General features: G+C 46.5%; 1 protein-coding gene across 1 annotated transcript in view; it reads right to left on the bottom strand.

Annotated features, from left to right (window-relative positions):
* The window catches only part of mboat2a (membrane bound O-acyltransferase domain containing 2a), a 34,622-nt gene extending 8,334 nt beyond the window's left edge, over nt 1-26,288 (bottom strand). The window contains exons 1-5 of the mRNA XM_047015119.1: nt 25,910-26,288; nt 9,283-9,428; nt 7,154-7,231; nt 2,524-2,619; nt 1,912-1,967 (exon numbers count right to left, since the gene is read on the bottom strand). Of these exons, the coding sequence (XP_046871075.1) occupies nt 1,912-1,967; nt 2,524-2,619; nt 7,154-7,231; nt 9,283-9,428; nt 25,910-25,993 (460 nt within the window). The 5' untranslated portion in view covers nt 25,994-26,288. The remainder of the gene's footprint in view (nt 1-1,911; nt 1,968-2,523; nt 2,620-7,153; nt 7,232-9,282; nt 9,429-25,909) is intronic.
* Between the last annotated feature and the right edge of the window lie 581 nt (nt 26,289-26,869).

The raw sequence follows: 26,869 nt of genomic DNA, 5'->3' as shown, positions 1-26,869 counted from the left end.
GATGGTGGGAGGATGGGAGGGAGGGAAAAACAGAACGAGTGAGAAATAATCATCAGTGGTAATCTGTGGTTGAGTGGTCTTAATCTCTCAAACACAAACGCTCCAGCAAACATACTGCACAAAACACAGGCCTCAAACAGGGAGTCAGACATGGAAATCCCATTTTGTCTCTGAGCCACACCACATAAGGGTGGCCAGCTCACGTGATTCCTGGCTGTACCTAACAACCAGTTATAACAAGTGTCAGGGGTCATTTTCATGGCAAGAGGCAGGGTCAGGGGTTAAGAGGAGTCACTGACTGTCAGCCTGGACTGTGACAATGACGAGATCCTCCCTGCATCAGTCAGTAGGGGCCAGGGAGGAGGGGCTTCTTACATAACCTCAGAACTATGAATGATCACACACAGCATGTTAGCCTTTTTGGCCCACAGAGAACCAAAGCCTCAAGCTCACTAACTATAACAGTTACAGGAGCAGTAACAGTGGCAGTAGCAGTACTGTAGAAATAGCCATATCAGTAGCAGTAACAGTAGGAGTTGCAGCAGCAGTTGCAGTTATAGAAACAGTGTCAGTGCCAGTACCAGTATTGGTGCCTGTAAAAGTAACAATAGCAGTAGGTCACAGTAACAGTAGCATTAGGTCACAGTAACAGTAGGTCACAGTAACAGTAGCAGTAAGTCACAGTAACAGTAGGTCACAGTAACAGTAGCATTAGGTCACAGTAACAGTAGGTCACAGTAACAGGAGCAATAAGTAACAGTAGCAGTAGGTCACAGTGACAGTAGCAGTAGGTCACAGTGACAGTAGCAGTAAGTCACAGTAACAGTAGCAGTAGGATTAGCAACGGCTGTATTAGCACTGTGACAGTCCACTGAGATGGAGGATTATGGTCTTAAGAGGGGGATCAGTACCCTATGAGAGAATTCATACACCAAACACACAAGGATACAAACAGACACCCACCAAGTCGCATGCAAAAACCAAAACACTTTTCTCAAAAATAAAGAGTCTGGTCACCCTCGCCTTTTTCTTTCACTCATTTATTCTAATCCACCAGTCCCATCGCCCATGTTCCCTCCTTCCCTCCCTCCCTCCCTCCCTCCCTCCCTCCCTCCCTCCCTCCCTCCCTCCCTCCCTCCCTCCCTCCCTCCCTCCCTCCCTCCCTCCCTCCCTCCCTCCATCCCTCCCTTCCTTCCTTCCTTCCTTCCTTCCTTCCTTCCTCCCTCCTTCCTTCCTTCCTTCCTTCCTTCCCTCCCTCCCTCCCTCCCTCCCTCCCTCCCTCCCTTCCTCCCTCCCTCCCTCCCTCCCTCCCTCCCTATCTCCCTCCAGCTTTAATTAGTTAGTGTGGCCTTTTGGCTGCATCTGGACTTGTAACACAGGCACGAGAAGCAGTCAGAGGCCTGAGACTTCAAAGGAGACTAAAGCTTAGTAATCTTCTGCACTCCTCCTTCCCTCCTCCCCCCCTCCTCTATGTGAATGTGCATTATGGATGCTATAGGCTAGACAGGCACGCATGGAAGGGGGTGGGGGAGGGAGAGAATGTCACAGTCTCTATGTAATGTCCATTACATAAGGGTGTTATCACCCTAGCCATGCTCTCTCAACCGGAAGACCAGTGTCAAACCTGCTCGGAGTAGAAGCCCTGAGGCTTACCGCATCACGACAAAGATTGTTAGGGAAAAGGGTTGTTTCTGAATGACACTCGAGCATGGCTAGATAAGCAAACATAAAGTGATGTAACAGGAATGTGCCTGGCAGGCCTGGTAGAGTAAAGGTGTGCAGTGTGTCTTCTGTTCTAGATAGAATCTCTTTGTTGGATCAAACGGCAAATAGGAAGTGCTCTTATCTGCTCTCAGATTTATGAAACGCACAAGTGCACACGCACGCACACACACTCCAACTTGAGCTCACCATCGTGTATCTCAAACGCCAGGCTGGTGATCTTTTGTGTGATGACCATCATTGGTCTGTGAGAGAAAACAGGAGAGAGACATGGTGAACTTTTAGTGGGGCCGACTTACCCTCCAACAAGTGCTTCTGTACAGACAACTTACATTTCTGAATGTCTATGACAGAAATAAAAAGAGAACGTTGAGAAGAGGATGCAAATCAGAGGGCGAGAGAGAGACATAGATAGAAAGAGAGACACAGAGAGAGACATAGATAGAAAGAGAGACACAGAGAGAGACATAGATAGAAAGAGAGACACAGAGAGAGACACAGAGATAGAAAGAGAGACAGAGAGAGAGACACAGAGATAGAAAGAGAGACAAAAAGAGAGACACAGAGATAGAAAGAGACAGAGAGAGAGACACAGACGGCAGGTGCAGGCCTCTCAGTGTGGTTGCCTAGCAACTGGCCACCTTCGCCCCAGCCTGATTTGCTGTCATTCATCAGACGGTCTAAAGGAGAGTGAACTAGGAACTGAAGTCTTGATCAAAGTAGATAATACTATGACACTGCCTCTTCAGTTTGATTCAATATCCAGTATCCAGCCGTGCCATGTGAATGCTATGAACTTACCCAGTGAAATCTGCAGAGTACATGCTGTAGTCAAAGACATAAACACGTGTTATCTGACAGAAGCTGAGGTAACCCAGAGCCACCACAAAACAGTACCTGCAGGGAGAGATAGAGAGATTATGAGGAGGAGAGAGAGAGAGAGAGAGAGAGAGAGAGAGAGAGAGAGAGAGAGAGAGAGAGAGAGAGAGAGAGAGAGAGAGAGAGAGAGAGAGAGAGAGAGAGAGAGAGAGAGAGTGAATGAAGGGGGAAACAGAGAGAACGAAATAAGACCAGGAGAAACAGGGTCAATATTTACAATTTGAAACAAAATGCGACAGATTCTCATATCCATGACTTGAGCACATGTGGTCACTCTCATGGGTATCAGAGGACCTCTTGTTTGTTGTCAGGTGGGTCATCAAGAGCACATATGTTATGGCACCACCGAGTCCATCTTAGTGTGTCCCAGTAGCAGCCAGCTCTGGAAGATGACTGTTATCCCTTTCTTATCTGCTGCCCTGAGCAGTAACAAGCTGTTCCTGTTGCGAGGGAGGACACTGGGCCCAGAAGCAGGCAGACTCACTCAGGGATGTGAGGAGAGGAGGAGGAGAGAAGGCGAAGAGGAGAAAAAGGAGAGGAGGAGATGACAGGAGGAGATGACAGGAGGAGGAGAGGAGAAGGATGGGAGGAGAAGAAAAGTGTGCAGTAGCCTGCTGTAGTCTGTCAGTTATAAGAACACAGATCAGTGGTTGAATTAGAAAGGCTTAGCATGAATCTACTCACCACTACAGCTGAGGCTGTGGAAGCCTAAGAGGCTAGAGGACATTGTATGACTTTTTTCAGACACAAGACAGACTGTCAGTAAGAAACTGTGCTTAAACAAAACCTGTCCTAAGTTCAGTTTGATTACAATAACCTTCAACAGAGAAATCGAAATTCCTTTTCTCAATCAGCACCCACTTTAAGAAAGTTCTAGGATGTGACCTCAAGGATCAAATTGAACACAGAGGGTGAAAGAAGTTACCAGTATTCTCTGACCAGCAGCAACCAAAAGAGGCTTCAGCAGCTTATCAAAGCTCATGATTTGGCCAGCCTCCCAACTGACAGGCCTGCTTTAGACCACAAACACATCTGCAAACATTTCAAAGACATTCTGCCAACCCTCTGACAACACTGTCACAGCCTGCCTTTCTCTGTTGCTCTTTGTTTATAATGTGCGAGTACGTGTGCGTGCGCGGGTGTGTGTGTTTCAATGTACTGCTCATGTGTGTATACAAGAATCTCATTGTAATACCGATGCTTGGTCTAAGAGAGGTACAGCAGCAATAGTCTCTTCCCCCCGAGCGCTCAGCATTACAATAGGCATCTCAGAGCAAATTGTGCCCACACTGGTCATGGTGCAGGGTACCACTCTGCTTCCAACACTGGACACTGGTTCATTGTTCTCTATTTGCAGTCAGTTCAGAGAGAATCCTGTTAGAATGTTGTCTTCACTGCAAGAGCAGCCGTAGGGTTTACCAAGGCAGGCTGGGGCATGAGTTCATGTTTGTCTACTTAATGTCCTTGCGTTGTTACCCATTCTGAGGTGGAAAGTTTCGAAACAGGAGTGAGGAAGTTGAGAGATAGGGAGAGGGACACAGAGCACAGAGGGAAAGAGAAAGAGAGAGAGAGAGAATCACTTATCACACCCACTCAGTCTCCTTGTGCTCACAGCAGTATGACAGCAGAGGAGGTTATCAAAGTCGGTCAGAGACTGTGCACCTCCACAAACACCCACCCCCATCCTCAGCCCCCACCCCCACCCCCATTCTCAGCCCCCACCCCCTATCCTCAGCCCCCACCCCCTATCCTCACCCCCCACCCCCCATCCTCACCCTTAATGACGTCAAAGCCAGCCAACGGTCCCTGGGCCACCTGAAACATGAATTTGGTGGTGTTTGACCTTGGGGGAGTCAACACCATAAGGGACTTTCCTAAATAGCCACCATCAAACTACCCAGCAAGGAAATCTTTTCTGGCCAAAGCCATCGTTATAGCTCTCAGAAATCTCCTGCGGTATTTGCAGTCTCAGCAGCAGTCAGGATATGAAGAGCGTGACAGCAGGATATATTTGAAGCAATCCTATGGGGAAGTCTGTCGTTCTAATGTCCTTTGTGTTTGCAATATTCTTTTTTTCCTGTAGAAGAGGAAATTCATTTGTTTCCTTTCTGTTCTCGGTCAGTTAGCCTGCAGGCCTCAGATGCATCCTCAGACTCAAGGAGCCTGGCTCCCCGCTGAGGGAGCCCTGCAGACAGGCCAGCATGCAGACCGCTGGCCCGAGGGGAGGCCCAGGTGGGCTTCAAACACTGCAGGGAAACTAGAGAAGAGTAAATAAAGGTTTTATTCTGGCTCGAGGGATCCTGACCTATGCTTCACCTCTCTGGATACAAACACAAACATTTGCACACACTACCATTGTTGTTTTTAAGGCTTAGTTTTTAGCAAGGCTGCCAGAATCTCATGGCCTTATCGGTGTCAAATCTGCCTACATCTACTTACTTATCGCACACGCTATGTCTCTTCTAGAGTGTTTGGCATCACACAGAGACAGTCACACAAACACACATTATAATGTAATGTCATGTATTCATGATTATGTAAATAAATTTGAAAACTCACACACACACACAGATAAAGTGTTCATTATTCAGAAAACCATGTTGGTGTCTTGCTGCTCTGTCGTGTGATTCAGGGGCGGAGTCGGATCTGCAGGGTATATGAGACATTAGGTGCGTTCGACTTCATGCAGCGCCGGCGGCGCCGAAAGCCGGCGGCGCCGAAAGCCGGCGGCGCCGAAAGCCGGCTGCCTTGAAGCTGAGAATGCCATTTGCTGCTTCAAGTCAGTCGGGCTGCAGGCGGCTACAGGCGACGCCGGCGCTGCATGAAGTCGAACACACCTATTGACTGATTGGTTGTGTCAGCTGGGGATGGTGTGACCACTCCCCCTCCTCCACACATCAGGTTCAATCAATCAGTTTAGACAGCTGGTCAAACAGCCATGACTTGCAGCTCAACCATTGGCTGGCTGATCTGGAATGTTTAGAAGCTACTGTGGAGAGGTATAACACTTCAGTTTGAAGTAGGATTGGAACAGACTCTGATCAAGTATCGTAGGTAAACTTTCACTTTAAACAACAGTTTTTGTTTAAATGCCTGACCCCAGTCTGTACTGAAAACATCTACAAGTCAAATAGTCAGTCTGAGGACTGTGGAGGTGGTTTTTCCACCACAAGTAGGAGGCCCCTGGATTACATTGGAGACCAGGCCATACTCTCTAGATTAGAGCATTCATTGATTCATTCAAGGCAACTGTTCATCCACTGAGAGACAGTTAAACATTACTCAGAAGGACATTACCCTGCTCTCCTAGACAATGACTGACAGGAGGTATGTAGCCAACCTCTGAACAGGAAGACAGTTTGAGAATCCTGTGATCCGCTGTGCCTGGCCCACACTCTGGAACACTCATCACCTCCCTTCAGCTGTCCCTCACAAGCAGGTGTCCTCAGCCAAGCTTTACCATGTATCTGACATGGGTCCACTGTACACCTGTGGCCCGCAATAGAGCTGTGTTTTGCCCAGTTGCTCCCCATTGCATGGCAAGCTCATTTTTTTAAGTGCCCTCCACGAGAGGATGAGCAGCTAGCTACAGTGTAAATACATATCTGTTCCGCTCCATTTCATCTCTATGGATGGGGAGGGGGGGGGGGAGACAAAGAGAGAGGGGAGAGGAGGATGACTGAGCAGAAAACAGAAGACGGGCCATCTGCAATTTCAGCACATACAGCGTGAGTTGAAGCTCAACCCCTGGTCCAGATAAACAAACACAGATTCCCACACATACACAGTTACATAAACCTCCCACCTCCCTGCGGTTCAATGCCATTCCAGGCTAATTATGACTCAGCACAGCCCCCCCACCCCTCTCTGTCTCTGATCTCCGAGACTGACCTCTGACCCTTGAACACTGTGGCAAGGTTGGCATGGCTTGGAGGGCTGTCAGCTTCCTTCAACTACAGTGAAGGCAATGTGCTGACCTCGTGTCTACCAGGAACACCAGAAACAAATTACCTCGCTGCTACAAACACAGTATTGCTTTGAATGGTCACGTAATTGTTTTTTACATTATTTATATTATTTATATTAATACATATTTAAATATGTGTTGTACAGCCCCTATTACAGTCACAAAGGGCTTCACAGATGCCTACAGTGCAGCATCCGTAACCAGCCTAAACCCCAAGAGATGAGAAGGGAAAACTCTGTGTGTACATGTGTGTGTTTATAAGTGTGTATGTGTTAAGAGTGTACATGTGTTGATGAGTCACAAACACAGATGGAAGCCTTGGGGGGGGGGGGGGGGGGGGGGGGGGGCAAAGCCATCACTATGAGGAGTCTACACTCTCCAGCCCCAACACAGCAACGCGGCACGCAGCAACGCGGCACGCAGCAATGCAGCGACGCAGCAAGCTACTACCACTGCTCCTGCTGCTACAACCCTAACTCTTCCAGTTCTACTCTTCAGCGGCCCGACTTCATGAGGCACCCTCGCAGAGAGCTGCCTCTCCAGCTGGAGGAATGGTGACCTGGGGAGAGGGAGGTAGATACTCACTTGTGCATGTGCTCCAGGCCAGCGAAGATCATGATGCTGTAGGACAGCCCACTCTGCACCAGGAAGTGTAAGGCATACCTAGAAACAACAACAGCAGGAAGAGGAGTTAGAAAGATGGAACATCTTATCATTTATATTGATAGAACCCCTCTAATTTTCAGCAGGGTGGAACCCTGAATGATTATTTCTGACCTACACAAGAGCTCTGTCTTGGTCTTACAGGCGCAGGGAACATTCTGTCAGGAAGCTGTTTACCAGACGGTTCTATTGTTGCTACGTCTGGTCCTATAGACAGTATTGCCCTTCTTTTGAAGAAGACATGTCTCACACCCTCATCAGACCCACCAGCCTGTGAGCTATGAAGGAGGTCTGTGATGATCTAACACTCCCTTCCGGGGGGGGGGGGGGGGGGGGGGGGGGGGGGGGGGGTTATATTGAGTTAACAGCAACACGACAGCAGGGGGTGGGGGGTGTCAGAGGAGGAGCAAGAACAGGGTGTGTAAAGAGGGGCAGGAGGTGGGGGGTGTCAGAGGAGAGGGCGGTGGGTGGGGGGGGGTGTTTGAGGAGAAGCAGGGGGTGTTAGAGGAGGGAGCAGGTTCTGTCAGACACAAGAGGAGGCCTAGTGTTGCTGGAGCAGCTGGAGGTAGGAGTGCCACCTGCAGATCAGTCGTCTCTACAATATGCTAATGGAGGGGACTGCTCATGTGACTGTCACACTTGAATATATGTCTCAGGCTTGATCCTGCAGCTAAGACAATGCCATTCTAGCCCCCTAAGCTAGGCCCAGAACTGCATACGCCTGGAACTCAGGAGAGACTGCTCCTCTCAAGAATGATATGAAAATATCCTTGTGAGAGGAGGGGGTGCAAAAGATCCTAAAATAACCCTACAGAATGCAGCATCTGCTGGAGAGATCCCCCAGGGCTGTGTGTGCCCTCTGAGGAACACTAGTCACTGTGTGTGTGTGTGTGTGTGTGTGTGTGTGTGTGTGTGTGTGTGTGTGTGTGTGTGTGTGTGTGTGTGTGTGTGTGTGTGTGTGTGTGGTGTGTGTGTGTGTGTGTTTGCTTGCCTGTGAGCATGTGTTTGTCGTCACCAAGGATCTTGTACAGCACAACTTATTGAGTTGGTACTTAGTATTACAGACATGAATGTGTGCTTATAGTGGGTTTATAGTGTAGACTTGACTGTCGCCATTTATGTACTTTTGGCATTATAACCTTTTTTATACTCCCTATTTTACTTCATGTGTTCACTGTTCATGCAATGATTTGTGGTTTTGTAGAGCCTGTCAGACAGCCAGAGTCTGCACCTCTAACCACATTGCAATATCAACTGACCACAGCAGTCTAAATATTACCATGTACAATACAGGTCCATTATCTATATAATCTATCAGACTTGCAACTGTGTTGGAACAGTGACACAGGTACAACATCCCAGGGTTCCTGTTTCACTGTTATATCCAGACAGGGAGATCAATAGCTGGCTAGCGTTTTTATTGTCACTCACACACATATACGTATCCATCCTCTGCTCCCCTAGAACAGAACAGTCTGTCTGTGAGGCAGCAGGCCAGCCAAAAGCAGACCGTTTATTACAGGGCAATGAATCTCTAAATAAATATAAATTACACATGCATCGACCTGTTTACCTTGGCCAAGGGTGTACAGGAAGAGATGGGGGACTAGGGGACGGGGGAGGACGGGGGGTAGACAGAGAGGGGGAAAACGGAGGGATGGATGGATGGATGAGAGAATAAAAGGGTCACAATAAAATTAAGGACAATTTTAGGTTAAAGGAGTTGGAGAGGGCTAATAGGGGAGAGAGGAGAGAGAGGAGAGTAGAGAGAGAGAGAGAGAGAGAGAGAGAGAGAGAGAGAGAGAGAGAGAGAGAGAGAGAGAGAGAGAGAGAGAGAGAGAGAGAGAGAGAGAGAGAGAGAGAGAGAGAGAGAGAGAGAGAGAGAGAGAGAGAGAGGGGAAGAGTAAGATGAAGGGACAGAGAGGGAAGGAAAAGACGAAAGACAGAGAAAGCTGCAGAGAGAGCGAGAGAACGACAGGAAGGAATAAAGGAAGGGAAAGAGGAAGAGAGAAAGATGACGGGAGAGGAAGCGACAGAAGAGAGAGACTCACCAGCCGAAGCAGAAGAGAGCCAGGTAGAAGCCCAGCAGCGTGGCCACCACGTGTCTGACGAAGGTGCTGGTCTTACTGGGGTGGAGGTACAGGCGGAACCACACGGCCGTCAGCAGGGCAAACAGCTGGCACACTACAAAGTTCACCTGGAGAAGAGACAGAGATGGGGTTCAAAAAGGGCAGGTCAGTTTCATTCTCATCTTGAGTAGGACAAAATATTCTAAGTGAACATATGATCAAAAAGTATAAGATGTGTTCATTTAGCAGACGCTAAATCATCTTTATTATTAACTAGATATTAATGTATGGTGAACAAAAATACTAATACTACAGTGCAATAATGACATCTCAATTCCTCAAGTCCAGACTTCCTCTCCATGCTAGGTTCCTGTGCAAGTAGACTCATAGAAGCAGGAAGGAGTCTGAGAGAGGACATGCTATCAGTGGTCCTCCAAGCCCCTCTCCTGTCCCCTCTTTATCACACAGAGTATACAGGGATAACTGTACACTCACTGCTATACACAAACACACCTTCGGCCCACTGAGATGAACTCCTGTTATAAAGATTCTGACACCCACACTACAAACACATACACAACAATGCAAAGGCTCAGAGAAGCCAAGCTAATGTCGAACTTCTCTGCACAGAGCACGCCCTCAGTGCTGAGCAGTTTGAATACGTATCAGCAATGCATTCTTTTGTGTGTGTGTGTAGTCTGAGTGCAGACCCACAGATTGTTCCCATGGTGAATCTCATTCATTAGCATGGGCAGATTAACAAGCACAATTTCAGCAAGGCCAAAAGGCATTTGGATGTTATTCCTCTCTACTCTCTACTTCAGATGAGACATCTGTTCTTATACAACACCTGCCCCCCCCCCTCCCCCCTGAGCCACTGTGAGTGTATGTGTGCGTGTCTGCACGTTTACGAGGGTGTGTCTTGCTTGTTTGTTTGTTTGTCGTACGACGGTGTTTACTCCTCTAATCACCCTGAGCGGTTGCTTACAGAAAAGTTGGCGATGCAAAAACTGAGTTGAGCAAGAAGCTAGATGAGGAACTCCACACAATCGTCTGCTGACTGATGAGTGAGCTCATGCAGTGCTACACTGGGATCCATGGAGAGCTGGGGGGAGGGGAGGGGGGGGTCACATCCTCAAATCCCTAGTCAGGTGACTCCTCATGTCACCAGTCTCAGAGCCATCTCTGGTCCTGGGTGATACAGAGAGGCCCTGACTTCCATCCACATCTGGAGCCATTAAGTGCTTTGGTAACGACCACGGCGAGCGCTGACCCACGACAAGCACTGCCCACTAAGGCAGTCTACCAGCCTGCGTGTGTGTGTCTCTATCAGAACCCGCGGCACGGACACACGCAGTAGGCCAGTCTGAGATGAGTCAGCAGTGACAATTGTAGTGGCGTCCTCAGTGCTTTACACACACACATATATACCCCCCCACACACACACATACACACACACACACAGCCTAATGCTGCCAGACTCATTTCACTCTCAATTTCCTCTTTAATACACTTGCCTCCCTGCTTCCTCTCTCGCACAAACACCAAACACACACACTGGTCAGTGCAGACACAAAGACTGTGACACACACTAAAGTAATGGAGTAATATTGAGGAGCAACAAAATGAGGCCTATCTGTGTATTTGGGTCACTTTAACACATCTACTGTGAGACAGAGGGAGAGAGACTGAGAGATAGCAAACACATAACAAATGTAGCAACAATTAGCCCCTGCTGCTGTTTGACATTGGCAGCAGAAGTCTGTGTGCGTCATATCAGTATCTGCAGCTTGTACAGACATCCTTCAACTCAAAGACACACAGAGTCCCACAGTGCAAACAAGCAGATAATAAATTCAAGGTAAGCTAAGACAAAGCTTACTAGGCTACAGGCCAGAAACAAAGTCATTTTGAAGGAAGAAGAAAGGAAATATGCATAGTTGAAGGCAGACTGCTGTTCATTACAGAAAGAATTAGGAGGGAAAGGGAGACAAAAAGGAAGCGAGACACAGTTGAATAGGTACAGTCCTTGGTAGAGGTACAGTACAGAGAAGCACCACTTGGTCTGTCACCATGTAGGGGGTTTCCACACAGCCCCCGGCTTCACATGTGTTGGGTTGCTATGGGCTGATTGTCGTCATCCAGCTGTGAGTTACAGGTCATTGCAGACCCACAGCAGCTGCTCACTGCTTCAGCTTTGTGGCACAACAGTGCGAGTGTGTGTGTGTGTGCTGTGTTTCCCACACATAGACTTATTTGTGGCGGTGCGCCACAGAATCAACATCGGCCGCCACATATTGCGTTTAGTTATAAAAAAATGTTTTTTACGTTATCTTAAAACTGTAAATTGCTATAAACTTGTGTTCACACGCACACACACATATTTAGGTAAACATCTTCAAAAGCCTGGGCTTTATAGTATGCAGACATCCCAACCTGCAGAGACTCATTTCCGGGAGGTGGCTCCCCCTTCCCACCCCCCGGGACGCAATCCGCACTCCCAGAACTTCCGGGAGACTTGGGATGTCTGAGTATGGGTTTGTTATTCTATGTCAGCCACCAAAGCGGCACTTTGAATTGGTCTACTGTTCTATGGGTTTCAGAAGTCAGGCTAGCCAGCTTGGAGTCAACATCAATCACACAATAAACTAAAAGTCAAACAGAGAGCAGCCCTGTTTTCACCCGCTAGCCACACTTCAAACACACTAAATTGACTCCAGATATCATTTGATGCTTCAATTACTCTGAGCTGCTTTCTTAACTAAATGGCTACTTTAGTCCGTCTGTCAGGCTGTGCTGACATAACATGCTTTGGTTCAGCATTGACTTATCTGGGCCCTGCAGAGGTGAAAATAGCAGCTCGGCGGGCTAACAGACAGCTGCACAGACAACAACAACAACAAAGCCTTGGTGATGACCCACCAATGTTGAGGCAACGCGTTATTGATCAGTTGGTGAGTACGATGGGACTAGGAGGAAGAGAAACAGGAAAATGAGGAGGATGGTGAGGAAGAGAGAGGAGGGAGGGGGGGGGGGGGGGTCGTGTCAAGGAACAGCTGCCAAGCCACACAGAACATGGCCCACACAGAACATGGCCCTCACAGAACATGGCCCTCACAGAACATGGCCCTCACAGAACATGGCCCACACAGAACATGGCCCTCACAGAACATGGCCCTCACAGAACATGGCCCACACAGAACATGGCCCTCACAGAACATGGCCCTCACAGAACATGGCCCACACAGAACATGGCCCTCACAGAACATGGCCCTCACAGACTGGGGCTGGGCGGTATGACGGTATATACCGTGCGACGGTAGAAATGTGTCTACTGGGAGAGATTTGGCTATACCGTTTCAACAGCGGTGTACATACATTTTAATTGAAGTCAATTAAATGTCTGGTTGTTGTATTGTATATAAGCCATCATATAAATCGCATTCTTGCAATATTTTGAATTGTAGTTTAACTTTAATTTGATTTACTATTTTCGTTTGACCTTGAAGCACATTTGCGTTGGTCTGACGGAATTTTCGATGTGGAGTGTATTTTGTCTAAGCGGACCACATTCATGCCGATGCTAATCTTGATCTAGGATGACTAGTGAAGGCTAACTACTTACTGAGAGTGAGGTCATGCCGGCAAATATCAAACTGAGGCTTTAACGTATCACCCGAGCTTTAACAAGGTTGATACGCCGAAACCAAAGTTAGATATGGATAGTAAAACTCAGACTGATCGCTTTTGCTCATTTTGACATTTTCGTCGGAGGGCATTACAGATCCACATTGACCAGTGAGTAGGTCACCACACAGATGGTATGACTGTGCATCAGCCAATCGGAACGCTTGTACTATCGTTGCCTTTAAATAATAGCCAGTAACGTCTTGTAGTACATGCAATACCGTGATATATACCGTAACCGTGATATAAAATTACTCATACCGTGATAGGAGATTTTGGCCATATCGCCCACTCTTACACAGAACATATCCCACACAGTATTTGTGTAGGTGGCAAAAGAGCCACCAGAGTGGCTGTTGGAGGCTCTGAGGTAGAAGGCCATGCTGGGTATTGTAGTCATGGTCTAGTCTAGAGTTTAACACAAGCAGGTTTCCCCCTGATCTGCTGACAATGCTCTAAACACAAGCCCTGTTGCTATGGCAAAGACCAAACGTCCAACTGACAGTAAGAAGATAAGGTTTTCTATAACAGGCCCTGATGAAAATGCTGTTTTCCCTCCCGCTGCTTGACTTGAAAACACCAGCGGTATGGTTCACTGTTGTGCATTCCGATAAGAAGTCAGCCCCTTCCTGCGTATTGCACATTGTTTCCTGGAGGGTGGAATTCCTTCACGCTGACTGTAGCTGTGTGAAAAGGGTGTTGGTCTGCTTCAGATTTCTGTTGTTCCAAGGTAGACCTTTAGTCCAGGGTTCAGCACAGCCAGCACACATTCTGGAAGATGGCTCCTCCAACATTTCCCTCCAAGCAACGTGCTTGTTGTGGAAACGCTCCTTTGAAGGAACACGGTGGACAGAGAGAACCACCGCTGTCAGTCCCTGTCAGGAGAAGTGTCAGTAGAAAACCGAGTAAACTATTTGCCGTTCTTTTTAGGCTTTGTTGTGTACGCAACTCCCCGCCCCAGTTTTGCGGCGTGCATAGGATTGTGACAGGTAGCTCGTTGATAGCTCAGTGATGCCGCCTGTGGCAGCCCCTCCAGTCCTGGATGAAAGCTTTGCCCTCTGCAGTAGTTTGACCTTGGGAGGAAGATGGCTAGAGCTGCTGTTTGTTACAGGGATCTGAAGACCGGAATGGTGGAGTGGCGTCTTCAGTTTGCCAGTCACAGTCACAGCAAGAGCTTGAGTGATTTCATCCTCACTATGTTGAGGTAATTATTATGCTTCAGCAACACCACAGGCAATCTGTACGTCTGGATGGGATATACTTATACTTGTAAAGAATTGTTGTTTGTAGCAGAACTGAAAGACATGTCTATTATTTGGCACAAATATATTTGTTCCACTCTACCCGAATGCATTTCTAAATATTCAAAGGACCAGTCAGCAGCCAGTCGATAAGATTAGCAAAGCCTCCTTTCGATTCATGAGATGCATGAAAATAATTCTCTCTCACCATGAAACTGCCAGACTGTTGTCCTCTGGGCTGTGCTGTAATCACACCTGTTGATGGCCGGCTGATATAGCAGTAATTTTGTCTAGGCTAGGAATGGAGGCCAGACAGGGAAATGGAGGGCATAAATGAAATGTAACATGTCTGTCGAGTAGCGAACGAGGCTCTTATCACCTACTCAGGGTTCAAATTAGCACTCTTTACTCTGGCAGGTAGATTTCGTTTTTGGCGGGTAAATTATGGAGATTACACGCCACACTGGCGGGTATAAAAAAATCTTCAACAGTACACGATAGAAAACTGCTGGTTTGCTCAGTTGTGAAAATCTGCTATCAATTTTGGGGGGGACAATTATTTTTCATTTTCTCACAAACTATTCCTGAGGGGGACACCAAAATTACTGCTGTAACACATAGCCTACATTGTAATTCGTTAAACGTATATTACTAATATTTTTACATTTCCTTATGTTTACAGTGTTTTATTGGGGGGGAAATCATATTTTTCCCAAGATGGGGGGGTCGTATCCCCCCCTGTCCTCCCTGAGATTTCCGCCTACGACTGATATACCTGAGCTAATCCCTGTTCAGATAAGGCCCTCCAAGGAAGACTGAAGACATCTGACCTTACATCTTCCTCTTAAGATGATGCTTAGGCAACACCCAACACACACACCCCCTAAACACACACACCCTACACACACACACACATCTTCAGGCATCTGTCATCACTCTGTGTTTGCGTCACTTGAGCTTGGCTGGCAGCTTAGAAGATAATTGCTTAGCGCAAGTGACACCAGTAATTGAATTCATAAAAAGGCTCCACACTAAACTCAAGTGGCCATCAGAAAGGGGGGAGCATGTCTTGCCAATATCAAGATCACATTGTTCTGCTGAGAGGGAGTTGAGCTCTATGTCACGATGGCACCAGCAACACATAAGCATCATCTGAAGAAGCACCCACTGTGAGAGAGCGCATCTCTCTGACTCCCCCCATCCTCTCAGGAATGTCTTTTACGAGGTTGGAAGAAAGTCTAATATATGTTAATTAATGGTACTGTAGAACAAACATGCTGTACTCAATAGAATCCTCGGTCGGGGTGCATTAAATCTTCACTATTACTTGTGAATTTGAACCAGTGGAGCTCATGCCAGGGTGCTGAGTTCTCTAGTCAATTCCATCAAGATAGACGTTCCAGGCAGAACTAAGGAACATCCAGGATGGGTCTATGTAGTAGAACAGTCCTAATAGCAGTTTTTGGGGACTGAAAGACAGTCATGTATCCAGACAGACGGTCAGGTAGTCACAGATATACAGGTATACAAGCAGTTTCACAGTCAGACAGGTATGAAGAGAGACAGGTATGCAGTCAGACGGGCAGTCTTTTAGTCAGAAAGACAGGCAGTCTGCAGAGAAATTAGTGCTGAGTAGTTGAGGTTCTGGTTGGTAGGGGAGACTCAGATAAGAAGTTTTCCTGAAACTCATTATTGGAACCACAGGAGACAAATGCTCTACAGCCTTCCCCAAACCCCTCAGGCTTCGCCAGCTAGAGCAGTGCTCAACTGCATCACTCACGTATACTCCATTCTCCCACTCTGCTCCTCCCTCTCCTTCTCTCTCTTCTTTCCCAAGCAAACTACTCTCCTGTCAAATGGGAAGACCATTTGACAGGATCCAATTCAGCGTTCTTTGTGCTTCTATATGTTCTAGTTTCTCCCACCCAATACTTTCTTTCTTCCTTCCTTCATTTCTCCATGCGTATCCCTGGTTCTGTATTTCTTTCCCACAGTGGGTCACAGTAGATTCTCCAATGATTTCTCCTCCTTTTAATCTCCATCCCCTTACTAGTTCCCTCCTCTATGTGTTTTAGTCTCCCTCACTCAGGTTTGAATTGAGCTCGTCAGCTGGAGTTGTCAGGTAGGAGGGGTGTGGAGCCAGATGGCTGGGGTGTGAAGGGAAGGGATAGAGGGAGGACACAGAGCACACATCTTTCCTCTCCTCCTTTCCTGCACTCTTTCATGCTGTCTCTTTCTGTCTGACAGAGGTGATACCAAAAAAGTATCAGGTACTAGGCACCAGGTGCCCGATGGAAAACCAGAAAAAGGAGAGTCTAGCAGGTACGATTAAGTGGAAAAGCATCATTTGTTGCGAGTGCAAGAAGATGCCCTGGCAGGCCGATGCATAAAACTGGCCTGATGAGTGGAAGTTCTCTCTGTGCTACAGTGTGGTGCTCTCGTTCCCGTGGGAGGCTGCCCATGAGATACATAGACACATGTAAACACAAAAGTTGCAACAGAACTGAATGCCACCCATAGCTCTAAACACACACACACACACCCACATACACCTCTAGATATATTAAATCATCCCGAAAAGTGCCTTCTCCCTCATAATGTCCAGGATTAGAGCCCACCGAACAGAAATAATCTCTTTGAAGGAGGTAGCGCTCCCCCCAGGACTCAGCTCATTTTACAAGTAGCTGTCAGGGAGTTAAATATAGCACCTCATTAGCATAAAGCTGCTCCGCCATGTCATCCTAGTCTTACGTCATCTGCCCAGAACCCTCCCTCCAAGTCAACTCCTCTCCTTATAGACTCCTGTTCATCATGACTCATACACAATACTTAGGCTAATACCTTAGTGGCAGTGGGGGAGGTAAGGATGGTCTACTGAGTGACAACATCTAGACATTCATCTGCTAGTCGACCGAGAGACAGAGAGAGAGGTGAGGAGATGGAGAGGTGGAGAGAGTAGGGAATCATTATCTAGGTAGCCTGATTATGTTATCTGTCCTCTGTAGTTGTATGCTCCACCTCTTTCCTTCGCTCTCCTTCCCCAGTGTCCAAAGATTCACAAAGTGACAGAGAAAAGACAGAGAGAGGATAATATATATATATATACACCTGCACCTGTGTGTGTGTGTATATATGTATATGTATATATATATATATATATATACACACATACATGTGCAGGTATATATATATATAATCCTTTCCTTCACTCTCCGTCTCTCCGTCTCTCCCTCTCTCCCCTCTCCCTCTCCCTCTCTCCCTCTCTCCCTCTCTCCCTCTCTCTCTCTCTCTCTCTCTCTCTCTCTCTCTCTCTCTCTCTCTCTCTCTCTCTCTCTCTCTCTCTCTCTCTCTCTCTCTGGTGATACACAAATAAACATGAAAGCAGTGCAGAGAGTCAGGGACTTGGGGGCCGGGCCGTCACTGCTTGTTGCAGTCTGCAGAGACAGAGATGTCGTGACTTCCCAAGGCAGTCTCTGACTGACACCAACACTATCTGGGAGGAGTAGGGCTCTAGGAATATGTAATCTTCTAATCTGCAACTTGAATTCTAAATTCTGTGATTTTATTCACGCACTGTGTTTGCGTGTACACAACAATGCGCCAGTATAAAAGGAGGACATAGAGCACTACCTCAGCTCAAACACCCAAGCCTGGTAAAATACTGACAATATCAATGCAGAAAAAAAGAATCCAAATGTCAAATGTCTGGACCAAAACAGAGCATTCCACTGACATTTGGGCTGCTGTGGTTTAACCAGAAAATATCTCTCTGGAGCCTGAGACAACAGCAGAGGAGCACACCTGTTCCCCTGGAGCAGGTTAGCAGGCTCCCTCTCTCTATCCCTTCCCTTTAAACCCTCTCCTTTCCTCTCTCTCTCTCCACATCCTCTCTCACCCTCTCTCACCCTCTCCCCTGTCATGCTGCATCTCTCTATCCCTTCCCTTTAAATCCTCTCCTTTCCTCTCTCTCTCTCCACACCCTCTCCCCTGTCATGCTGCCTCTCTCTCTCCCTTTCTTTATTTCTCTCTCCCTCTCTCTGCTGAACCACATATCCCAGACAGGCTCTGCGGCCGGGCAGGCTATTAATAGCCTGACAATCAGGCATTCCTCATAGGGTAGCCAGCACAGGGTCAGGTCGGACACAGACACACACCGAAAGGGGTCATCAATACTATAACACAAATTCCCTCCACTCCCAGCTCCCATTGGCTCATTATAAACAACACACATCCTCTATCATCGTACAGCACATCACCTTTGATGTGGCAGACTACATGTAACATCAAGCTAAGCCAAGAGGAATGATAGGCCATACAGCGTGATGGCTACGCTGCTTGGTCTGAAGTGATGTCTCTCATGGGAGGATCCACGGGACGTCAAGCCAGGCTGCATTATAGGCTAGCCCGAGGACGGACGGACGGATGAGCATTCGGCTTGGTGTATACACGAGTGTTTCTATAGTGCCCACTGTGCTACCATGGCAACGAAGAGCAAACACCGCCGCTGAGAGCAACACATCAGGAAATGAGACATAGAAGGAGAGAAAGAGAGTGAGAGACAGACAGAGCCTGGAGAGAGTGGCAGATTACCAAGTGATGAAGACAGAGAGCGAAAGAGAGCAAATGAGAGGCAGAGACAGAGAACAAAGAGAGAGATTCTTCTGTGGGTTGCTTCAAATTATATTCCTTCCTTAACATAGATGGACAATGTGTTTGTGAATGTGCAGTGTGTTGGTGTACAGTGGGTAGGCTTAGTGGGGCCCACAGAGCCAAGCACAGTCGGTTCAGATGCAAACAAGTGTGTCTGTGTACTTGGTCAATATCCCTCTTTGTCCTGTCTGTCCCCTCCAACAACTAGCCTTCCTCAAGCTGCAGTTAGACAACCTCTGAGCTAGAGCTGTGCTCGAAGCAGAAAATTCTCAGAAATAGATTATATGATTTACTGTACTGACACTGATCTAGTCCACTAACTGGCTGACAGCTAATGCAGACAGTAAACACAAGGAGCAGTAGAGAGAGACTTTGACTTTGAAAATGTCTTTATTGGGCAGTCAAGACTGCCAGCTACACCAGAACAACCATTTTGGATTCTACTTACTCATATTGGGCCTAGTGGTTTTACTGTTTGAAGTTATTAGCTGTGGTAGGGATGGGGGGAGAGGTTAAAGTTCTTCCGAGTCGCCCTTGCTCAAATCATCCCCTCACAGTCAATGCTGTGGAACAAAAATCCCATTACACGTAAGAAACAGCTGGTTTCTTTGTGCTAATGTTTGAAATACATAACCCCGGTTTTACCACACACTTTTCACTCAGACCTCTGTCGTCCCCATGAATCCTGGTAGTGAATCAGCAGAGTGGTACAAAGGAGGGCCGTTTGGCAGCAGTGCCTGCTTTCCTCACCCAGCAGCCAGTCGACCAGTAAAACTGCTCAGAGTTCAGTCAGGCCTGACCATCTGGGTGGTCATTTACACTCCCAGAGACCCAACCAGCTCTTCTTTCTGGTCGTCAGAACAGAAACCACAAGCCTTTCTTGTCCTTCCTTCCTCCATGCAGATCTCTGCTCTCAGAATCTTGCTTCAGCTCACTCCGTGACCTTGCAGGAACCTGCATGCGACTACTACTCTGGGTAAGGCTGCAGCTGGCTGAGCCACACAACTTTGTGTGTTTGGCTGATTTGTGTGTCAGGACGGCGATATGCAAAAAGGCTTTTTCCTAAAGCAGACAGGCAAATCCGAGAGCTAGTCAGTCAGAAGTTGTTGGAAGGTGGGAATTGGTGTGGGTTAAGATTTGCATGGTCTGGGCTTCAGCCAAACCCAACACACACTACATCACAGACAAGTCTCAGGGTTTAAGTATTTAACTAACTAGGATGATCGCAAGCAATTAGCTCAGGGTGGATCAGTCAGACTGTAAGACCTCTTTAATGAGAGGGCCGTCAGGGCAGAAGTAGTATGGATTTAACAACCATAAGCCTGAAAGAAACTGGTGGAGGCCCACATAATCCTCCAACTTTAAGATCAGCAGTTTACTTACTGAAAGTGCAAACTACAGCATCATGGATTTAGAAAGAGAAGTAATATGATATTGTCATATTTTCACTCAGATCTCACTCTTGGATGAAGATACATCCAAGCTCTGTGGCTGGAAGGTGGCAACAGTTATCACCAGACATTCTCCTTTTTCAATCGCACAACCATCTCACACAGCCTGACACAGCACAAGAACACTCACTGAGTCCTGAGCACCACACACTCTGGAAACCATCCATTAGCACAGATGATCTGCAGAATGCAATGTCTCTTTGACAATGTTGAAGGGGTGCTGAACCTCATGGCAAAGTCTACTGTAATGTCATGATTAGGCTGTACATGGTTAAGTTATCTAAGACCATTGACCAACGGAAGTTTGCTCTAAGGGGGAAGGTTCTACATTTTTTGCAGTTCACAAGCAGATCTGTCACTACATCCAACCGAAGCACAAGCCTTAGAATCTTACTCAGAATGTTATTTCTGCACAGCCATGCGGGATGCAAATGTTCTCCTTTACTGCTCAGGTGACTAAGTTCAGTTGAGTCAATGGAAGGCTGAGGTACAATCACCTTCAATTGATTTGACACAGCATGTATAAAGTTTTCAGATGACGTTGCAACTTGCACTTAAAGGAATCGATACTGAGATTGACTTGCTATTGGTGTAGAGAGGCATTACAGGGACCTATGTGAGTAGGGAGAAACCTGGACGCACGTGTGAGACCTGGTCGCTTTCAGGGACTGCTGCATCCAAATCAGCTCTTTAAACATCGACACAATTATTTTTTGAATATTCATGTGAATTTATAGCATTGAGTATCCTACATCTTCAGGTGCCTTTTAATCTGAGGCAAGGTGAGTCAGCAAAGACATATCGCTGGTGTTTGTACTTTCTGTCGCAAAAAACACTGGGCCTCTCAATGATATATCTCTCCAACACCCCTGGGTTGACCATAAGTAAGAATGAAATATAGAAAGGAAGATATAGTACAGTTGAAAGCAGTGAGGGGCTGGTAACACGTGTTCAATCTACTGCCAGCTGACCGAGGGACAGCCCGGCCATGTGGCAGCTGGCAGTATGTGTCACGTGTTGGACGTGTTTAACTTCCAGCTATAGAGAGGCGTTGAGAGACGACCATGAGCAGGTGCTGCAGAACCACAGACACATTATCTCCTCGTGATGGGGACGGAACACGGTGGGACCCTTCTGGTCCAATCAAGGATCCATACATCACATACAGCAGATGTGGGTCTGATTGACTCAAGTCTGCAACAGACTCAAATAGCAGATGAGGGTCGAGGACGGATTCTTTCGTCTGGCACGCCAACACTTTACAGTGGGCTACAGTGGGCTTCAGTGACAGCTTACACAGCAGTGAAGTCTGCATTCCAAACCCAGAGCCAGGGGGATCTGCAGGCCATGGACACCCAGCACATGGGTGGCGGTTTGGATATCCATTGTGAGGGGCAGGGCTAACACCTGAGGGGGTAATGAGAGGAAACTTAAAGGCCTATTCTGCATTAGAACGAGTGCTTGTTCATTCACGCGACATGAATGAGTTGGAATTGGTAGAGATAGCGAGACGAGATCTCACAATGAGTTAAGACATTTTAGCATGATTTAGCTTAAGTTTAGCATGATCATACATAGGATTAAGACAAGATGTGCGATGTTCCTGCTGAGTCTCAAAAATATAGAGTAGTAGTAGACAAGTTCAAATCCCTTCCTGAGCCAGGTCAACCTTGTGAAGACAGCAGAAACATCATGAAACATGGCAGCAAGCCATGACCAACTGATTCAGGGCAGCAGCAGAACAAGGATCATGTCCGCCTTATGTATTGGTCCAGGGCCTGATCGATACAGGTTATTTGATCTCATTCCCAATAGATTGCCCCTAGTGCAACAATGATGTTTGCTTAGAGTAAACACAAGCTTGCCCTTTGAAGTTAGACTACTTACAGATTCCCAGAACTAAAGCATGAAACCTTGTCGGTTCGGATTCTCTTACTTGATGCCAATGCACAGTCCACAGATCTCATTGCATCTTAACCATCATTCCATCATTGGACTCCCTCCACCTACTTCATTATGACCAAGTATCCATACTCCCTGAGGTAATCACACTTGCTCATCGCAGCGCTGTGGTTCATAACACACTGCAACTGGGAATCCACAGGGATGAGAAATCAATTGGAGAGAGAGAGAGACTCCCCAGAGAAGTGCCAATTAAAAAGAGAGGATAGGGGCACCCCGGTGGCTCACCGGGCAGAGGGTGTACTACATTGGTTGAGGCCTTGTCGCAAGGGCCCGGGACATTTCCTGCAAATCATCCCCCCTTTCTTCCTGCCTCCAACACATGACAATGAAGAGGAGGTTATGAACTACAGAGGGGGTGAGTGGTAAGTGACAGTAGGAGGACTGTGGTAGAGATATGTTCCAGTGATGTGATAGGAGCAGGCAAACCAGTCACAAAGTCATGGAAGTAATTGGTCAAATGACTCAAACAGGGAGTCACAGTCTAATGCTTCTTTATATGCTACCTATAACCGGGTTCTCACAAGTACCCAAATCTTTTACAATCTACAAATATGCAATCCAGTCATGAGAAAAGTACTAGAAAAGAAAGGTGTATGGTATGGGATTGAAATCTGATCTTAGTTTTATGCATGGGTAAAACTTTCCAGTCTGACTGGTATCTTTACAGACGTTCTATACCCCAAATGATACTGCTGAGACTACATATACACACACACAAAAGTCTAGTTCAGTTTGAATGGGAAAAAAAGAAAGAAAGAAAGAAAAAGAAAGAGGCAGCACTGGTGAATTGACTAGTCTGCTCAGATTACACAGCTCCCATTATAGCTCCCACACAAGCCAGTATACAGGCCCAGTCATATAGGGGACATACCGTACCAATGTAGGCATCCAGTGTACAGTATACACAGACACATTCAATATGCATGCAGGCACACACACTAACACACTTTATGAAATCAACACGTTTTCCTGTCTGTAATTGAAACAGAAACAAGCATGTCACCAGTTAGTGCTTTATTGATTTATGTCACATTAACAGTGTTGCTCACACTGCAGGGCACTATGTTGGCATGGGTACTAACCATGAAGGGTAGCCCCTCCTCCTACACCTCAGCAGGGAGTCTGGGTAGGTGATGTCATTGGCCCATAGTACATATTCATGTGCTTTCCTGTAACTGAAGTGGACTTTTGGTCACTTGCCTCCATAAAGGAAAAGGACAAGTAAAGGGTACGGCAGAGTTTAAACAGAAACAAGGTAGTGATTCAAAGTTTACTGACCTCTGACGAGATGTACAGGAGAGATAAGTCAATTACAAGCATGAGGCTCAGACAGCCAATCCCAATATTTACTTAAATAAAATATAACAGCAACACCTCAATGCAGATGGTTTCTACTTTCTGAACGATGTGTCTGCTGAACGCCATTCAAAGACTGGATCGTTTCATTCAGAAGCTCCAGCGAAAGGCTAGAAGACAACTCATTAGTAGACTGAACTATAACACTGCTCCAAATCAATGTTCACTTTGTTCCTTTTCAATATAAACATGTGATTATCATGTTACACACATGGCACATTAGTTGCCATGGCTTGGGGTTCCACTCCCATGAGCTGACATGGATTTACATTTTACATTTAGTCATTTAGCAGACGCTCTTATCCAGAGCGACTTGCAGTAAGTACAGGGACATTCCCCCGAGGCAAGTAGGGTGAAGTGCCTTGCCCGAGGACACAACGTAATTTGGCTTGGCGGAATCGATCCGGCAACCTTCTGATTACTAGTCCGACTCCCTCACCACTCAGCCATCTGACTCCCGAATGGATGACATCCTAGCCACGCAAATGTCTACGGCCTACAGAAGAAACAGAAGTTGCTGGCATTCCAGTCATGTGTGTAGGAAGGAGGGACTGGTATGGTATCTGGAGATAACTTATGACCCATGCTATTGTGGTGTGACAATGGAGAAAGTTACATACAAATGAATGAATGGTAGTTGCACAACTGTAGGCCACCTCCTTAAAATAGTATTATGGGATGCAGTGTTAAACTGAGTCACCATGGCAGCCGATCTGTCGCCGGTCCGTTGTGAGATAAAGGTGTTTACAAAGCACACTGATCTTCTCCATTAGCAAATAGTATCCCAGAGAGAAGGTAAGATAGAGAGGAGTGCAAACACACAGGGGTGAACAACATGGAAACTCTCTCAAACACCTTCACGGTCGTCCTTCTTCTGGAGATAACTTGTTGCAAGAGGATGAGAGGCAACACTTTATGTTACTGGAAGTTTAAGTTAGAGAAGTGTGATATGAATCATTAATGGATTATGCCAAGGTTTACACATTTTATGGTACAGCAACAGATATCACACAATTAAATGTGAATGTTACCAACTTATAAATGTTTAAAATGATGCAAGCAACCTGATAGTCACAAAGCCAGGACATTTTGAACAACTGCAGTTAAAATGTACAGTGTTAATAACACATTCATTAACTTAGGTTTTAGTCTTTGGCCGATTGGCAGGCCTCAGGGAAACTTTCTCAAACTGAAGTTATAACTGACACAAGAAAAAATATCAGAACACAGAACACACTTACAGAGGCTATCTACCCTTAGAAGCTCCTTGGAGAGACAGCTTTGTATCATTACTGAAGGAACTGTGTGTGCGTGTGTGTGTGTGTGTGTGTGGGGGGGGGGGGGGGGTCGTGAGCAAGAGAGAGGTGAAGAGCAAGTTGTGTGTTATATTGTAAAAGCACGAACAAACATGACTGCATGCAAGAACATGTAGGTTTCCATGTATGTCATGGGGAATCTGTTTTCATCCAAACGTTCATTTTTTCCTGCAAAGATTGTCCATGGACCACACCTCGTTACACAACCGGGAACAGGCTACGTCACAGCTCCTACTGAGAGAGAATTTATGGGTTTAATAATCTGATTAAAACGAGAGGTGATTAGCTGCAGGAGACGACGGTATCAGTTTAATTGATTCGCGGGAGGACAATGACATGGATGAGCTATGGGTCTAGGCTTGAGACAGTTTTCCATAAGTCCTCTTTTCGGCTCAAAGCAAATTCATAACAGAGTTCAGAACAGCAAATCTTCACTTCGTATGACCACATCAGCCAATTTAAAATGGTTTAGCATCGTGCGTGCAACTCGTAGGCAACCCGGACGCAGACTGCCACCTTGAAAATGAATGAAATTAAGTTTCTACAACAAAGACATCTCGAGGTAGCTTCGGAGTCGCTGCAGCCCATTTTAGTTAGTTGACATTCTATAGTCTGATTTGCTGCCTTCACGTGACCGAATGTACAATGACATAATATGCGCAATCCGAATGAAAAACAGACATGACAGTTTAAGTCTAAATTGCTCTAGAGCCCGATACACCCATACTACTGAGTCATTTCCTTTACTGTGGGCCTTTTATAAAACCTTTCAGGACCCCATTATAACAGCAAACGGAGCCAAAAGCCTGCAATTATTATCGTTCTGTTGATCACAGTGGCGCGTGGTCCGTCACCATGGCTAACCCCTCTGAGTGGCATCTCAGAGGGAACATACAACTACTAAATAACCAAATTATGTTATGGCTCAGAGACCATATCCTACCTGGTCCAATGGGAGATTAATTATATCGCTAATCGGTTGCAGTAAAGTAGAACCAGTGCAAGTCGACGCTGTTTCAGTAGCCATGGCTGAGTCTATGAGTTCTCGCTCCGCGTCGCCGTCCCCGTTTCTCCTCCGCAGATAAACCGCAGGCTGCTGTTGCTGCAGGCTACCACACCAAGCAAGTTTGAAGTCTATCCTCCGCGATATAGGACCAGTGAAAGCCACATAGCGCGACAACAAAGATTATGTGGGCGGAGAGATTCCCCATCCTCTACAACGTCCCTCCATCTCGACCTATAGTGTGGAGAAAGTGTTTTCTACAAGCCAATAAGATACTGCAAGACAACAAATTAATGATGATTTACAGTTTTTGAGACAAATCATATTTGAAACGTCTGATGTTTGCTCCACCCACATTGATGACATTCCTTTCGCCCAAGAGCTCTGACGTTGATTAAAGGGACAGTTCACCCCAAAATCGAAAATACATATTTTTCCTTTTCCCTGTAGGGCAATCTACATTGTTTAGCCGGTATGAGTTGAGATGCCACTTTGTTTGTGGTGCCCAAAGTCCACAAAAATACATTTGAAAAAATCAACAGTAATGTCTCTTTCCAGAAATCATGACCCGGTTACTCAAGATAATCCACAGACCTTATTGTGAGCAGATTCATTCATTTTTCTTTCTACTGAACTACACCTGTCAACTGTATCACCTCGCAGAAGGAAGCGGGCATGAGAAGTAAAGTGTGAACTGTCCCTTTAAAACAAAGATTCTACATTTGGTGTTATTTTATTTGATTAAACTTATTCAGAACAAAAACATTTCACGAGAGAATTCAGTGGACGGGATGTTTGAGAGTGTGAAAGTGTAGTAAAATACCATGAGGGCTACCGTATTTTATTGCTCTCAAGCCGTGTTTGAGGTTGTATCACTCCCCGTATGGTCTTAGTATTTTT

The sequence above is a fragment of the Hypomesus transpacificus genome, chromosome 3, assembly GCF_021917145.1.
Source record: "Hypomesus transpacificus isolate Combined female chromosome 3, fHypTra1, whole genome shotgun sequence".
Classification (NCBI taxonomy): domain Eukaryota; kingdom Metazoa; phylum Chordata; class Actinopteri; order Osmeriformes; family Osmeridae; genus Hypomesus; species Hypomesus transpacificus.
Note: the sequence above shows the minus strand (reverse complement) of the source record. Positions and strands in the feature narration are given on the sequence as shown.